This window comes from Symphalangus syndactylus, chromosome 18 (genome assembly GCF_028878055.3).
Source record: "Symphalangus syndactylus isolate Jambi chromosome 18, NHGRI_mSymSyn1-v2.1_pri, whole genome shotgun sequence".
Lineage (NCBI taxonomy): Eukaryota > Metazoa > Chordata > Mammalia > Primates > Hylobatidae > Symphalangus > Symphalangus syndactylus.
Genome location: NC_072440.2, coordinates 80,707,503 through 80,725,376, shown reverse-complemented (window position 1 = coordinate 80,725,376; position 17,874 = coordinate 80,707,503). Strand labels below are relative to the sequence as shown.

The window sequence follows — 17,874 nt, the reverse complement described above, 5'->3', positions numbered from 1 at the left end:
GCAGAAAGATCATCTGCTACTTTGAATTTTAAAAGTGCATAACTGGTAAGCTATTCTAGAGAACAGCTATTGTGGAGGTCACTTTCCCTGAGTCACATGGCTGCTTCTCCCTCAGACCTGCAGGCCTCTAAGCCACCCACTACCTACTGAAGATGGAGGGAACTGAGGGTATTATCGCCTGGTCACTTCTCTCATTTTCAAGACAAAATTTAAAAACAGTGATATAACATCTTATTTTCAAAAAGCACTTACACCTAGATACCAGTTTGACCTCCAGAATGATTTGGTTAGCAGGTAGGAAAGAAACTTCCTCATAGATTTTAAAAAACAACAAACAGACCCAAGAGGTAAAGTGGGCCACACAAAATGACACAGGAACTCATGTTGCTCTGCCGGTGTGGCCCCATCACAGCCATCTGACTCCAGACCAGGTGAGCTCCCTTCATCACGCTCCTTCCTTCCCAGCACACCTGGGAAGGTTTTCTGTGTCCTAGTCAGGATATATGCAGCTATCAGCAGGTCAAACAACTTTGGAGGCACCCGAAGATGAATGGTGGCACCTAAAGATGAATGGTGGCACCTTAAGATGAATAGTGGCAGTACAAAGTCTAGCAAGGTCTTCTTCCAGCCTGGAGACCTTTCTGGAAGCTAGGGTAAGAGTCAAGGCTGGAGTTTTCTCCCCCATCTGGAACTCCCATAAATTGATTCTGAGCACAGATAGCCATAAGCTGCAAGGTCATCCTACTTATGTGCCAACTTTCAGTTTTGCATTTCATTTAAGATGTGACACAGCCAATTGCTGTGATAAGGAATTTCTGAGGCTTCTGGGACTTCAAAACTACAATGGAAATGATTAAAAAATTAAAATTAGTTTTATTATTAGAAAGCTAAAATTGATCTCAATAATCTCTGAGAATGAGCCTCTCTCCCAGATAGATGGGCTGTAAATAGAGTTCCATGCAATCGCCTGATCCGATCCAGTGACACTTTCGCTCCCCAACACCACCAGGTTTATCTTCTGTGAAACTCCAGATACACCTACTTAAGGTAAAAAATCCAGAACAAAGTACACCAAAGCCAACCACTGTACTGTCTGATAGGAGGGGAGCAAACCAGAGTGAAAGCATGGGCTCCAGTCTCATTTCTGTGCGTGTTGAAATAATCCTTGCTGTCCCCAAATATGTCACTGGAAAGACCCACTAGACACCCCCCCTGGGAGAAGGAGGGTTTTGTTGACAGAGGTCAGGATGAGCACAGTCCTGCTCACAGGCCCCCTGGAGAGTTGCCAGTGCGGATCAGAGGCTGGGAACACAGCTCTGGGCTTTGGTGCAGTCTCCATCACTAGTTCCCCAGAACACACTAGCAAAAGGCAGGTCACTTCACATGTCAAGGCCTCAGTTCCTCTTCTGTGAAAAGGGAGTGTTACGCTTCCATGGGATTCCTGTGGAGATTGAGGTGAAAAGCTGCACAAATCGCTTTGAATCCTGCCTGTACATAGGAAGTGCTCATTAAATATTAACTCCAATTATTATTATTGTTTTAGTTCCAGGGTCCCAGAATACTTCCGATACTCAGAACTAAAGGTAAAGGGGCTTTTCCAGAAGCCCCGCCCACACTGAGTGAAGAGCAGCACCCCAGTCTCTCCAAGGAGTCCCCCCACCCTCCAGGGCTCCCTGTTTGCTGTTTCTACAATGAATACTACCTGTACAGGATTCTTACCTCACGCATCCTTTTCCCAATAGACACACCTTCCCTTGCTTCCCTCCACCTAGGCAGAGCTGGAAACATTCCCCAGGAACTCCATTTATGTATTAAGCAAATGTCACCTAAGGAAGGCCCCCGTCTTCCCACAGAGGAATGACCATGAAGCTCACCAAGGCTAATGAGGGCCTTTCTACAGGCCTGGATTAAACCTTGGCATTACTAGAGTCTTAGCTGGGAGACACCTCGAAGATCACCACAAACAATGCTCTCATTCAGTAGCTAAGAATTTCAGATTACAGGTGCAACTAAAATGCAAGTGTCTCAAGTCCTAATCCAGCGCTTTTTCCTCCACACCTCATGGCCACCCCACCAGTAACTAGGAAACAATGTAAGGCCTAGAGAATCAGTCACCATTGCCCCCCTTCTCCATCACTCCCACTCCAAAGTCAGGATACACTTTCTTCTCAGATAGGCCAAAAGGGTTGTCTCTGGATCTGCATTTTTCTCCACCACCTATTAAAAGAAATGAAAGAAAAATATATCATAGGTATACTTAGTCATCCTTCTGCAATTAATTTCTTCCTTCAGTGTCTCACTCGATAATTTGTAGAGTTAGTGGGAAGTGTGATATAGTTTGGACTCTGCCCCTCTAAATCTCATGTTTAATTGTAATCCCCAGTGTTGAAGGTGGGGCCTAGTGGGAAGCAATATGATCACGGGGGCAGATTTCTCATGAATGGCTTAGTGCCATCCCCTTAGTCGTGAATTAGTTCTCACGAGATATTTAAAAGTGTGTGGCATCACCCCCTTCTCTCTCTCTCTTGCTCTTACTGGCCATGTGATGTGCCTGCTCCCACTTTGCCTTCTGCCATGAGTAAAAACTCCGGAGGCCTCCCCAGAAGCCGAGCACATGCTGGTGTCATGCTTGTACAGCCTGCAGAACTGTGAGCCAATTAAATCTCTTTTCTTATAAATTACCCAGCCTCCGATATTTCTTTATAGCAATGCATGAATGGCCTAATGCAATGTGCTAAATAGATCGTGAAAACTAAGGTATTTTTATGGCAATTCCACAAGAATGAACCTATAAACTACAGCCAGACTATGTATATACTCAAATCCTTAAATTCTAAAATTATACCTCAATGCCCACCTTGGGACCCACCACAGAACACGCAGGCATTCCACCTTCCACACTGGCTCAACCAAGGCAAAGTCCCCTTCAAATCAAACCTGTCATCTCATTTCAACTGCTAGATCACACTTGTGAATTTCAGGGGCCTCTGAGAGCATGGCATGCAGATCTCGGACTTTGCCTCTTTGAGTATACACTCTCAGACCCGGCATGTGACTGTGGAAAGCCAGTCTGTTGGCCTGTGCCCAGAGCAGAGTGTTGCATGTGATGGGTATTAGTCAACACTAATACATATCAGAAATGAAAGAGAAATCCCAAACCAAAGATCCATCTCTGGGTTCAATAAGGTGGAAAAAGTGGTCTAGAAAGTGCGATGTCAGTTCCCACTGTGAATTGTCAAAGGAAATCTACGAAAACCCATTTCAGTACTCCTCACACATTACCAAAGCTTAAAAGGGTGTATATTATTGGGATAATAAAGAGAAAGAATTCATGATAAGGTTTTTGTTGGAGGGAACTATACTACCCACACCTTCCTAAAGGAGAAGGGGAGGAATATTTGCCTCCCACCTCAAACTTAGTGAGGGGGCTTGCTTTGTGCTACATAAAAATCTAACATGCCACCTTTGCAGCATCGGGGAAGAGATAGGCTTAACCAGAAATTAATACCAGCAATGACAAGTTTAAACTCCTCATTAAACTTATGTTGGAGAGGTGGCTGTGCTGGGGTTGGTACACACTCCCAGAGCTTGGTAGAGCAGAGGATGTGGAAGTGTTGCCTATGGATGTAATGCAAGCCATTCATGAGATAAAAAGAGCTGGCTTGGAGGTCTTTAAATCATTTGCCAAAATACCGGATAGAGCCTTCAATAAAGAGAGACTGTGTGGAGTGGACTTCCCCAAACTGGAGGCTGATGGAGAACAGCAGCCTGAGAAAAGTGCATCACTCGTGTCATGAGACATGCATGCAAATATTCCCTGTGGTGGCCCTTGAAGATCCTTGAAGGCCATCACAAGAAGAATGAAAGGGTCAGCTCCAAACACCTAAAAGGCTCAGAAAGCCGGAAGCCATCTTACAACAGTACCAATTAAAGGAGAACTTTCTTGCTATCCTCACCACGCCGTCCTGAATTAAGACTGTTTGGCAACTTAAAAATAACCATAAGATTTTTTATTGACTAAGAGTAATAAAAAGTTCATGAAACTGCCAGAATTTGCCCTTTGAATAAAGTTCAAAGGAAAGTAGATAAAATTAATTTTCTTATATGATTATGCTCCATGAGTCCAGCTTATTCAATATCCTGGTTACAAATCATAGAAGAAATCATAAATGCACAAAATAGCAATCTTTATCACCTTTCTTGTAGACGACAGTCAGAGCCTCCTAGCTTACTACCACATTGTGCATTTCTCCTGTACTGCAGTTCTGCTTTTATCACATCAGTTCCCTGCTCAATGCCTTTCATGACCACCCACATATTCAAGGTAACATCCAAGTTCCTTAGGCTGTCTTTCAAGGCCCTTTTCAATATATTCCCAATCTTCATTTTCAGCCTTACTCCCTTCTACTTCCCTGCCAAGCTGGTCATCTTACCGCACTAGGAATACATTTTATATCTTCTAACTCCTGTGCCTTTGACTATGCCATTCCTCTTCCACCTGCATTTTGACTTATCAGAAGACTTCAAACAATTTCTTCATAAAGGCTTTCTTTATCACTCCAGCCACAAGTGGATTGCTATAGAGAATGACTGTACCACTCTCAAGGTGTGACAACAGGATTACCATGGTGCACTCCATTGAACACTCTCAACAGGATACCAATGGGTATCCCAAAGGAAAAACATTTTGTAGGGAAGTGAGTTAAGGAAATGTTGGGTTAAGCAGATTGCTCTGGTAAAACTCGAGCTCAAAAGAAATAACAGCCATAATGGGCTATAATACATTAAATACCATTAAAACCTATGAGTCCAAATAGATAGAGTCAACAAACAAACAAATGGAAGATATGGAAAAGCTCTTCCTGGCAGAAGAACGTCATCTAATAAATACGATTGGTCATCTTGTAATCAGCACAGTTGATCCAGTTAAGAATCATCAAGGGAAATTAGTACAGCCACTATGGAGAACAGTTTGAAGGTTCCCCAAAAAATTAAGTATAGAGCTACCATATGATCCAGCAATCCCACTGCTGGGTATATACACAAAAGAAAGGAAGTCAGTATATAAAACAGATACCTGCACTCTTATGTTTTTTGCAGCATTATTCACAGCAGCCAACATTTGGAAGCAACCTAAGTGTCCATGAACAGATGAATGGATAAAGAATATGTGGTACATATACACACTGGAGTGCTATTTAGCCATAAAAAAGAACGAGATCCTGTCATTTGCAAAAACATGGATGGATGGAGCTGGAGGTCATTATGTTAAGTGAAATAAGTCAGGCACAGAAAGACAAACTTCACATGTTCTCACTTATTTGTGGGAGCTGAAAATCAAAACAATTGAACTCATGGAGATAGAGTAGGAGGATGGTATCAGAGGCTGGAAAGGGTAGTGGGGGTAGGAAGAAAGTAGGGATGGCTAACAGGTACAAAAAAATAGAAAGAATGAAAAAGACCTAGTGTTGGATAACACAACAGAGTAACTACAGTCAATAATAATTTAACTGTACATTTAAAAATAACTAAAAAAGTATAATTAGATCATTTGTAACACAAAAGATAAATGCTTGAGGAGATGAATACCACATTTTCTATCATGTAATTATTACACATTGCATGCCTATATCAAAGTATCTCATGTACCCCATAAATGTGTAGATCTACTATGTACCACCAAAAATTAAAAATTAAAGGTCTTTCCATCTCCCATTCTTCTCTTATCTTTTGGTTTTTATGTAAATGTTGCAATGAGCCATCAGTGACTATGCGATCAAGTGTAATACAGAACTCCTAAAAGTCAACAACTATAAAACCCAATTCAAAAATGGGCAAAGGACTTGAATAGACATTTCTCCAAAGATCTACAAATGGCCAACAAGTAAATGAAATGATGCTGAACATCACTAATCAGAACTATAATGAGATTTCACCTCATACCCATTAGGATAGCTATGATCAACAAACAAACAAACAGAAAATAAGTGTTTTCAAGGACGTGGAGAAACTGGAACACCTGTCCACTGTTGGTGGGAATGCAAAATGATACAGCCACTGTGGAAAAATAAGTAGGATGGTTCCACAGAAAAGCAAAAACAGAACCAGCATATGATCCAGCAATTCCACTTCTGGATTTATACCCAAAATAATTGGAGTCAAGGTCTCAGATATTTATACACCTGAGTTCATGGCAACGTTATTCACAGTAGCCAAACTGTGAAAGCAACCAAAGTGTCCATCACTAGATGAATGGATAAGCAAAATGTGGTACATCCATACAATGGAATATTATTCAACCTCAGAAAGGCAGGAATTTTTGACATATTCTACAACATAGATGAACATTATGCTAAATGAAATAAGCCAGTCACAAAAAGACATACTACCTAAGTGAGGTACTTTAGTCAAATCCACAGAGAGAGAAAAAATGATGGTTTCCAGGAACTGGGGGAAAGGTAGAATAGGGAGTTATTATTTAGTAAATTTATACAGTTTGTCTTAAAAGATGAAAGAAGTTATGGAGGTGGATGGTGATGATGGTTGCCCAATATTATGAATGTATGTAATACCACAGAACTGTACACGTAAAAATGATTAAGATGGTAAATTTTATGTATTTTACCATAATAAAAATTATTTTAAAAAAGCATATCAATGGATACTCAAATTAGTGGGTGAAAATTTGATGAACAAGAATTTGTATCATTCCAAAGTATCTTCTCACATAGCCTCTATTAATTATAAAGGTAAAGAAAAGTTATCTTACAGTGAAGAAACTTGGTGGATAACACCTTCACCAAGTCATCAGAGTTCGCATCACAAAAAAGAACTAAAAACTGATGTTAAAAAAACAAACCTAATAATAGAATGCAGTGAGAAAAACACATTACTTCTGTGGCATTCCTGGCCCCCCAAATGCAGACTCTGAATCTAATTACAAGAAAGCATAATACAATTCAATGTGAGGAACATTCTGAAAAAAAAACTGGCCTGTTCCTTTCAGAAACACCAATGTCATGAAAGGAAAGCTGAGGAGCTGTTCTAGATTAGAGGAGACTAAAGACATGGCAACCAACTGCAAGGCGTAATCTTGGATTCCAGGCTGGGGCTGGGGAGTTATAAATGCCAGTATTGGGAAAATTGGAATACATTTGCATGAAGTTTATAGTATTACACCAAAGCTAAGTTTCTTGATTTCTATAAATGGACTACAGTTTTGTAAGAATATATTTATTCTGGCCAGGTGCGGTGGCTCACGCCTTTAATACCGGCACTTTGGGAGGCCGAGGTGGGTGGATCACAAGGTCAGGAGTTCAAGATCAGCCTGGCCAAGATGGTGAAACCCCATCCCTACTAAAAATACAAAAACTTAGCCAGGCATGGTGGTGGGTGCCTGTAATCCCAGCTACTCAGGAGGCTGAGGCAGAGAATTGCTTGAACCCGGGAGGCGAGGTTGCATGAGCCGAAATCGCGCCACTGCACTCTAGCCTGGGAGACAGAGTGAAACTCTGTCGCAAAAAAAATAAAAAAGAATATATTTATTCTCAGGATAAGAGGTAAAGGAACATGACGTCTGAAACTTACTGTCAAAAGGTTCAGAAATCTATCTTATACTATATATTCATTTATATTATGTACATTAATATATAGAATTATTTATATACTTATAATACATACATGTGTATCTGTGTGTGTGTCCAGAGGGGGAGAGAATAATAAAGCAAATGTGGCAAAACATTAGCAGTTGGTAAAGTACATTAAGGGTATTTAGTATTTCCTTGTATTCTTCTTGCAATTTTTCTTTAAATATAAAATAATTGTAAAATATAGAGAAGTAATTTATTTACTACAGGATTTCTCAAAGTTTTAAAAATTCATCCACTTATTCCATCCACACTAGTTGGACACTTACTGTATACCATGCACTGTGCTAAGTGGTTTAAGAATATCCAAGAAGAGCATCTCATGCTGCTAGTTTTCTGTGAAATACATTTCAGAAGGTATTACTTTGTCTAATTATAATCCATCTCTCTAACTAGTATGTGCTCCGGAATGGCAAATGCCTGATCTCAGAGATCTTATTCCTCCAGTGCATATCCTGCTATCTGAGGCCTCAGAAGGAGCTTGATAAATGTAAACTATGTGGGGAGTGAGCAAGTGAATGATGAATGAGTGAGTGAGTGAATGAGTGAGTGAGTGAATGAGTGAGTGAGTGAATGAGTGAGTGAGTGAGTGAATGAGTGAGTGAGTGAGTGAGTGAATGAGTGAGTGAGTGAGTGAATGAGTGAGTGAGTGAGTGAATGAGTGAGTGAGTGAGTGAATGAGTGAGTGAGTGAATGAGTGAGTGAGTGAGTGAATGAGTGAGTGAGTGAGTGAATGAGTGAGTGAGTGAGTGAATGAGTGAGTGAGTGAGTGAATGAGTGAATCAGTGAGTGAGTGAGTGAATGAGTGAGTGAGTGAATGAGTGAGTGAGTGAGTGAGTGAATGAGTGAGTGAGTGAATGAGTGAGTGAGTGAATGAGTGAGTGAGTGAGTGAGTGAATGAGTGAGTGAGTGAGTGAGTGAGTGAATGAGTGAGTGAGTGAGTGAGTGAATGAATGAGTGAGTGAGTGAGTGAAAGTCACCATGAGGATCTCTGTAGCCGACACTCACTTCTTGTGGGAATCACTCCTGTACACATTTGGCTGCACCCAACCTGCTAAATCCTCCCAGATTCTTCCAGATGCCACAGTCTCAGCTAGACAGAGTGACTACTCAGAAAAGCTAGAATGCTGCCTTGCAAAAAGGCTGTCATTAAAATAAAAATAAAATACTGGACAGCTCTTTCCCTTTGACTCTGACTCTAGAACAAAAGAAGATGTGAATGAAAACAATAGTCATCAAGGCTCATCACCACCACAGAAGGCCCTAGAGGTATTTGACTTTTTGCATCTAACACCTTCCGCAGGACCCCATTTAGTGAAGCCAGAGTCCTGGACGGTGGTACAAAACAAGGAGAGGAGTAGGCTCACATTTAAAAACCAAACACTGCATGTTCTCACTCATAGGTAGGAATTGAACAATGAGAACACTTGGACACAGGAAGGGGAACATCACACACCGGGGCCTGTCATGGGGTGGGGGGAGGGGGGAAGGATAGCATTAGGAGATATACCTAATGTAAATGACGAGTTAATGGGTGCAGCAAATCAACATGGCACATGTGTACATATGTAACAAGCCTGCATGTTGTCCACATGTACCCTAGAACTTCAAGTCTAATAATAAAAAAAAGAGTCACTAAGTTCTTACAGCTTCTTTGGTAACTACTTTGCACAATTCCTGTAACAAAAGGTCTAGAATATCTTCCGAATAAAAATGAGGACAACTTTCTCACAGCTGCCATTGTTTACCCAGGGATTCCCTTGCTTGGTCTTCTTTTTACAGCATTGCTTTCACATAATTACTTTCTGCATTGCCCCTCTACCTTTCTTGCAGTTTCTGAAGATGCTACATCATTATAAATTACAAACATGGATACTCATCACAGAAACTGGCAATAGTAGAAGCTTCTAGAAATAATAGGATTTGATGTGATGGTACCATCTAAAAATTTAAAATTACTCTTCTAAAGTGAAAGTAAAATGCAAGGGAAAATAATTTTCCCCAAGCCAGATTTACCTTGAAATTCTTCTTTCTAGATTTAGTGCATAACAGCAAGCCATCCCTGAAGAAGAGCAGAAACTTACACTTTCACACGTTAACCACTGGTTTGGTTTAATAAATAATAAAACCTTACAGTAAGACATGACCTTGGAAATCATTGAATCTAGCTGTTTGCCCAATGTAAACATTACTAATAAAAATTCCAGAGATGTCTTTGTGTAAGTAGCTCTCCTAGAAAGCCAATTGCACAATGGTTTCCTAGATTTCTACAATGTAATTGCTGAAGGAAAGAAGTTGTTTGAAATGTTGGATGCAAAATCTTACACCTGAAAGCTTTGCCCTACTTCTTGGGTTGGTACCAGGTGCCAACCCTGAAAAGTATGCAGCTCAGAGAGGAAACTCTGAACCCAGAAGAACATGGCTGTCCCCATTCCCCAGCACTTCCCAAAGGCACCACTCAAAGAGAGTCCATCAATCTTTGGAGCACCGATGTTGAAACAGTCCGTGAAATTTCTTTTACAGTCACCCAAACCCATCCCGGAAATTTAAGACCTAGGAGTCCTGTGAAGCACATTATTGTTCTTGAAAATTACACCAAAAGTCACTCAAAATTACATCAAAAGTTTCTCAACTCAATGCAAAAGTGCCAATATAGAAAGACAAATAAAATTGCCCTTCTTTGGGGGACACTTTGGGCACATTCATCACACACAGTCCACACAGTTAGTTACAATGTGCAACTATGGGACTATTTTACTATCCTTTTCATTCCCAAGTGGGAAGTTGAACAGGTGTGAGCATCTCAGCAGTGTTGTAGGAGGGCAAATGGAGGCTAGTGACCATGTAATATGCTTGCCCCCTCTCTCCCTGCACCACATTAAAATTTGCAAAGATTCTCACTCTTGTCCAAGGGCTGGTACCCATGTCACCTTCCCTAAGTCCCTGTGTACCAATAAGGTAAATTCAAGTAGGTAAGAGATTTGCAACTTACATGTAGAACTCAGTGTGTGTGGGTGGGGAGTGGGGGGAATGCGGGAGATGCCCTTTATGAAAAAAAATTGTAGTTTGCCACAAGGTGTCAGTATATGTCACCACACAGTGAATCAGGACTGGCTGTTAAACCTATATATATAATATATTAGATTCAAAGGCTGCACACATCTTATATCCTGATAAAAGCAGGAAAACACATTCCTGTTCCTTCTCTCTGTAAAGAGAGCAATGTAAATTTTAGGATATATTTGATTAAAGACAGAAATAGAAGTGTGGTGATGATCTCAGATCTCACCTAGAACTCAACTCCCCTTTCTCATTCTGTGCCAATCTCCACTACTGCAGAGAGTTGGCAGCTAGCTCACAGATGCCTCTCTACTTGCCTCTCTCTCTCCCTCATTCTTTGGCCTGAGTATCTTGTCTGTGCTCTAGCCCCAAGAAGATCTTCTTCCCTAATGTTACCAAAATGCAGCAACACTTTTAAAGGGAGAGAGAGAAAGACAGGAGAACAAGTAAGAGGGAACAGGAAAGAGAGAAAACAAGATATGGCTCTGCCAGAGGACACATTTCCCCTCCCAGGGAGAAGGGACACAAAACCAAAGGTCAGCTCCTACTTACCTTTCTGCCATTCACAAAGAAAACCAATTCATCTGCTGTCATTGTCGCAGGTTGGGGTCCCTGAACCCCAGGTACCTCACTCCTAATAGACACTGGCAGGTAGTTATCACTGCTCTGTGACCTGAAAGTTATGCCTCCCAATAAAATGAAATAAGGTCCACCAATGGGAGGGAACCAGCTCAGAGCTTCAGGGCATGAAGAGTTCTTGGCAAAAGCCACTGGTTTACATAATCAAGGAAGTGCAAACTATCATACACTGCAAATTACAATCTCCACACCTGTGTCAAAGAGCACAGGAAAATACATCCAGATATCAGTAAGGTTGTTGACTTGGCACTAGGTGACTGTGGGTCTTGGGCACTGCTCTCATGAAACCTGCTTCATCCTCCCACCTGCTTCAAGATAGAGAAGGGGAAGACAGAGGAGGGGAAGGACCATTGTCAGAGTCACTGCTAATAGAGCTGATTCACACCCTCTGTGTCTACATTTGTCATTTTACCATTCAGGTTTACAGCAACACAGACTGACTGCATGAATGCAAGAGTCATTCTTTCACAGCCTGGTGGAGTAGAGAGGTCACAGGACATGGAGCCCCATGAACCTGACTCAAATCCTGACATTTGACCTCAGCATGTTACTTATTACCTTCAGAACTCAGTTGTTTTCATCCTGTACAGGATCATAGAATGATATCAAGAATAGAAGAATGAGGGACAAATGACATTTTGGGAGTGCCTTGTAAATTTGCAAAGAACCAAAACATTTATCACTGTTGAAAAGATATCTTCAACATCTCAACAAATAAAATCCTAACAGCAAACTGTGTTTGAGATTTGTCTTTTATGTGTTTCTCTCAGGAAAATATCCTTGACAAGTTGTCAGAGTAACTCATAAAAGTATTTCAAAACACCAAAGAAATTAAAATGCTCATACCACATAGTCATAGGCTACAGCAACACATAGCTGAAAACCTTTCCCTATCCAATATTCATTAACTTTCAGTGTAAACACAGATGTGCACGTCCGCTGGAGCAGCACTAATGGGCTCTCCGCAGTCCAGCACCCTCCCAACTGCCCCACCAGTTCTTTAGTTCAACACACACACACACGCGCACACACACACACACACACACACACAGACCAGCATTCACTCTGTTCTTCTTCTGTCCTGTAATGACCCATACAGTGGCTCAGCCAGCCTTCCTTAAGTAAGACACCTCCCCTACAACCCTAGCAGGCTACCTGAAGGGGAAGAAAGGAGTATTAGGCAGATGTACTTGATATAGCAACAGCTTAGAGAAACTGAAGACTGCCAGGACAGCCACACAATCAACACAATGCCCCCTCCCACCACAGCCTTAATTTAACCAGGAGATGAAACTTTACTTGTTGGTTGACCAAGTATCCCAGTTTGCCCTGGACTATCCTACTTTTAACCTTGAATCCCTGACAAATGCCTCAGAGATCCTAGTAAATCCGTCAGTCCAGGGCAAACTGGGATGGTTGGTCACTATAAAACTGGTTGTTGGCTGGGCATGGCGGCTTACACCTATAATCCCAGCACTTTCGGAGGCCAAGGTGGGTGGATCACCTGAGGTCAGGAATTCATGACCAGCCTGGCCAACATGGTGAAACCCCATGTCTACTAAAAATACAAAAATTATCTGGGAGCAGTGGGCCACCTGTAATCCCAGCTACTCTGGAGACTAACGCAGGAGAATCACTTGAACCTGGGAGGCGGAGGTTGCAGTGAGCTGAGATCATGCCACTGCACTCCAGCCTGGGCGACAGACTGAGACTCCATCTCAAAAACAAAACCAAAACCAAAACCGGTTGTTAAATCTGAGAGATTCCCTACCCCAGAAGCCATTTGGCAATGTCTGGGGATATATTTTATTGTCACAACTGGGGAGGGATGCTACTGGCATTTAATGGATGGAGGCCAGTAATGCCACTAAACATCCTATAAACCACAAGACAGTCCCATCCCAATAAAATGAACAACAATGAATGTCAATAGAGCCAGGCTGGAGAAATTCTGCCTTGAAAAAAAGAAGGAAGGAGCTGGGGAGAGAGAGAGGGACTGAGCCTAGGGCATGTTTTGTAATTGGTCAATTCTTCCAAACACTCACACCTCTTTGATTGAGAGGCTTTTCCTCTATGCACTAATCTACCCGGTTTAACAAGCCCTCCCCTTCCTCCTAGGCATTCCCCAGCCAATGCTCCAGGAAAAGCTAAAGGGACGGGCTGAGGAAAGAGCTCAGGCTTTGGAGTTCCATAGGCTGGCTTGAATGTTAGCTCCACCACTTCTGTGTGCCTTTGGCAAAAATCTCTCTCTTGGCATCAATATTCTTATTTACAAAATGGAGGTGGCCATCACTGCTTTGTAAGGACCAACTCTTAGCAGAATGAAATAAAACATAGATTAAATCTGTTGTCCACAGGAGAAGCTAATGTTGGTGTGCTTCTCCCCACTCAGCAAATCTTCAACCCCTCTCTTATTTAGAGGTGAAATTCCTCTCTATTACTATGGAGCATTGAAAGATAAAAGTGAAATAAATTTTCAATAAGGGTTTGTGTTGTAATGCAGAATTTTCAGCTTTGTAATAACTAGTTGAAACCCCAAATACTGACATCTGACAAAAACTTTAATTAGTATGATTACTTATTATTTAGCAAAATATTTGCCACCATTTTCTTTCTCTGTGACTTTATTTTATTTCTTTAACAAATTAAAATCATACACATTTATCATGTATAATATGATGCTTTTAAATATGTATACATTGTTAAATAGCTCCATTGAGCTAAATGACATACATGTTACCTCACATATTTATCATTTCTTCTGGTGAGTACACTTAAATTGTCTTAGAGATTTTCAAAATATACATCATTATTAAGTTACAGTGACCATGTTGTACAATAGATCTCTTGAATTTATTCCTTCTAACTGAAATTCTGTATTATTTGACAAGCCTAGCTCTGTCGCCCAGGCTAGAGTGTAGTGGCGTGATCTCGGCTCACTGCAGCCTCCAACTCCCTGGTTCAAGTAATTCTTCTGCCTCAGCCCTCCGAGTAGCTGGGATTACAGGCATGTGCCACCCTCATGTTTGGTTCCAGAATTCTCAAGACCAGTTAAATGGGGCCTCTGTCTGTTTATAACAAAGGCATGGAGAGGCTGATGAAATTTTTCCTAGGAAAAATTACTCTCTTTTTCTAATTTGTCCTGAACAAGTTCACAATCTTTGCTCACAGACCCACCGTTGAAGCACTCCCATTTAGCCCAAGGTAATTTTCGTATTTTTAGTAGAGATGGGGTTTCACCATGTTGGCTAGGTTGGTTATGAACTCCTGACCTCAGGTCATCTGCCCACCTTGGCCTCCCAAAGTGCTGGGATTAGACCTATATTTAGGTGTCTCAATGTTGGGTGCATATATATTTACAATTGTTATATCCTCTTGATAAATTGAGCCCCTTTTCACTATATGATAATTTTTTGCCTCATTTTACAGTTTTTGACTTACAGTTTATTTTACCTGATATACGTATAGCCAACCTGCTCTTTTTTGGTTTTCATTTTCGTGGATATTTTTTCCCATCCCTTCACTTGCAGTCTGTGTGTGTCCTAAACGTGACAGATGAGTCTCTTGTATGCAGCTTATAGTTGGGTCTTGTTTTTTTTTTTTTTTTCCATTCAGCCACTCTATGTCCTTTGATTAAAAAATTTAATCTATTTACTTTTAAGGTAATTATTGGTAGGTAAGGACTTACTACTGCCATTTTATTGCTTTCTGGGTGTTTTATAGATCTTGTGTTGCTGTTAGCATATTTTGTTTTCTTACTTTATGATTAAGTGATTTTCTCTAGTGTTATGCTGTGATTGCTTACTTTTTACCTTATGTGTATCTACTGTAGGTTTTTCCCTTATGGTTACCATGAAGCTTACATAAAACCTCTTACAGTTATAACAGGCCATTTAAAGCTGATAACAACCTAACTTTGATTGCATACAAAACCCTAAACTTTTGCTCCATCCTCCCTCACATTTTATGTTTTTGAAGCTGCAATTTATATCTTTTTATATTGTGTATCTCTTAACAAATTATTATAGTCATTATTTTTAATAGTTTTTTTCTCTTAACCTTCATACTAAATATATAAGCAATTTACACACCACCATTACAGACTTAGAGTGTTCTGAATTTGACTGTGTATTTACTTTTACCACTGAGTCTTACACTTTCATATGTTTTTGTATTACTAATTAGTGTTCTTGTCTTTCAGCTTGAAGAACTTCTTTTAGCATTTCTTGTAAGACAAGCTTAGTGATGTAAACATCCTTCCAAGTTTTTGTCTGGGGAAGTCTTTATCTCTCCTTCTTCATCACTCCTTCATTTCTCCTTCATTTTAGCTTTTGAGATACAATATTTTTGGCTGGCAGATTTTTTTGTTCAGCATCCTGAACATATCATCCCACTATCCCTTGCCTGTGAGTCTTTGCTGATAAATCTGTTGCTAACCTCATTGGAACTCTCTGATGTGTTATTTGCTTCTTTTTTCTTGCTACTTTCAGGATCCTCTCTTTGGTTTTTAATGGTTGGATTATAATGTGTCTTGGTGTAGTTTTGTTTAATTGAAACTTATTGGAGACATTTGACCCTCTTTACCTGTGTATTTATATCTTTCCCCATATTTGTAAAGTTTTCTGCTATTATTTCTTTAAATAAGCTTTATACCCCCATTGTCTCTCTCTTCTCCATCTTGAGCTTTTATGACTCAAAATTTGTACTTTGGAGGTTGTCCCATAAGACCCATAAGCTTTTTTAAAATTCCTTTTTATCATTTTTTTTTCTCCTTTGGCTGTATGTTTTCAAATAACCTGTCTTCTAGTTCACAGATTCTTTCTTCTGCTTAATCAATATTGCTTTTGATGCTAGCTATTGCATTTTTATTTCATTCATTGTATTTTTCAGCTCTGGAATTTCTGTCTTTTTAAATAATTCCAATATCACTGTTAAATTTCCCATTTTGGTTGTGCATTGTGTTTCCTGATTTCTTTGAATTTCTTTATATTTTCTTGAAGTTGGCTGAACTTCCTTAGGACAATTATTTTGAAATCCTTGTCAAGCAGTTTTTATATCTCTATTTCCTTGGAGTCAGCTACTGGGAGATTATTCTTTTGGTGGTGTTCTATCAACTTGCTTTTTCATGTTTCTTTCTGCCTTCTGTTGATATCTGAGCATTTAAAGAAGTAGTGACTTATTCCAGTATTTGCAAACTGTCTTTGTCCGGGAAAGTTTTTCACCAGTCAGCCCGTCCAGAGATTTGGGGCAGGTTGTCTGGTATAATCTGAGGGTGGGCTTTCTGCTGGAGTCTTTAGGAAGACTGGCCTGATGCCTAGGTTAGCAGGTGAGTGGGCCTGGGGTCAGGATCCACTGGGATAGATCTATTGATTGAGTCCAAGGGCAGTAGGCCTGGAGCCTGAGTCGGTGAGGGCAAGCCTGGAGCCTATTTCCACTGATGCTTGATGTCTGGGTCTGTAGGCATTGACCTGGTGCTGGGATAAGTTTTGAACCTGAGTGTGCAGGGGCTAGCTTAGGGTGCTAGGGTGGAACCTGAAGCTATGGGATCACACTTGGCACCAGAGTGGGCTTGGAGGTTTAATCCCCAAGTGGATTGGAGTCTGGGGCCACGGGGGCCTGCATGGCACTGGGTTTTACTCTAGTGGACCCAATGTTGGGTCCAAGGCAAAGTTTAGTGCTCACTTCCCTGTCCCTGGATATCTCCTTGGAGATCTTGGAGAGATATCCAAGTGAAGGATATCTCTCTCCACTGTGCTGCCTAGGGTTGGGGAAGTGGTAACACAGATAATGTAAAACTATTCTTCCTACCCTCTTCAATGCATCTTTTCGCATTTCTACACTATACCCAGGTGCTATAATCTCTTAGCTGGTATTCTTAGCTCTTGTGAAGGCATTTTTTTTTTGCATAGATATTTGTTTAAATTGATGTTTCTGCAAAAGGATGATGCTGAAAAATATTCCACCATCTTGCTGACATCAGTCTCTTCTTTGGTACTTTTCAAACTAGTATAAATGAAGGGAAAAAAATCTAAAGTCAGAACTTTTTCCATACTGAATATCTACTGTATATGCTTTTCACATTAGGATGAATTCTGAAATTTTGGCTGAAGTAATGGAATTTTACCACCTGGTAATAGACCAACTGTGATGTACATTGTATTACATTAACTTACCTTATTCTCCTAAGAGATATCTTGGCTTTTAATATACACTGCATTGGCATGTGAGGTTTTAAGATTCATAGAAAATCCAGATAAGCCCTGAGGCCTTCTGGACACAGACCTCTTCCCAGTGGGAGCCACACTTTCAGGAAATCACAAAAGATAAGAAAAGTAAAAATGCTGCCAAGAGTCATAACTTATTTTTTGAAGAGTGAGCTCCCTCAGGGCCAAGTACTTCCTGGAGGAAAATGATTCAAGAAAGACTATGGAGTGTTCCCTGAAAGGCTGGTCAGAGCTAGACCAGCAGCTGTGGAGACTTCAGTGCTTTTGAATTCATGCCCTGGCCTTCTGTGCCCTGGCTGTGTCTC

General features: G+C 40.7%; 1 protein-coding gene across 1 annotated transcript in view; it reads right to left on the bottom strand.

Annotated features, from left to right (window-relative positions):
* The window catches only part of XDH (xanthine dehydrogenase), a 79,967-nt gene extending 68,667 nt beyond the window's left edge, over positions 1 to 11,300 (bottom strand). The window contains exons 1-2 of the mRNA XM_055252054.2: positions 11,259 to 11,300; positions 2,160 to 2,217 (exon numbers count right to left, since the gene is read on the bottom strand). Coding sequence (XP_055108029.2) covers positions 2,160 to 2,217; positions 11,259 to 11,300 — 100 coding nt within the window. The remainder of the gene's footprint in view (positions 1 to 2,159; positions 2,218 to 11,258) is intronic.
* Between the last annotated feature and the right edge of the window lie 6,574 nt (positions 11,301 to 17,874).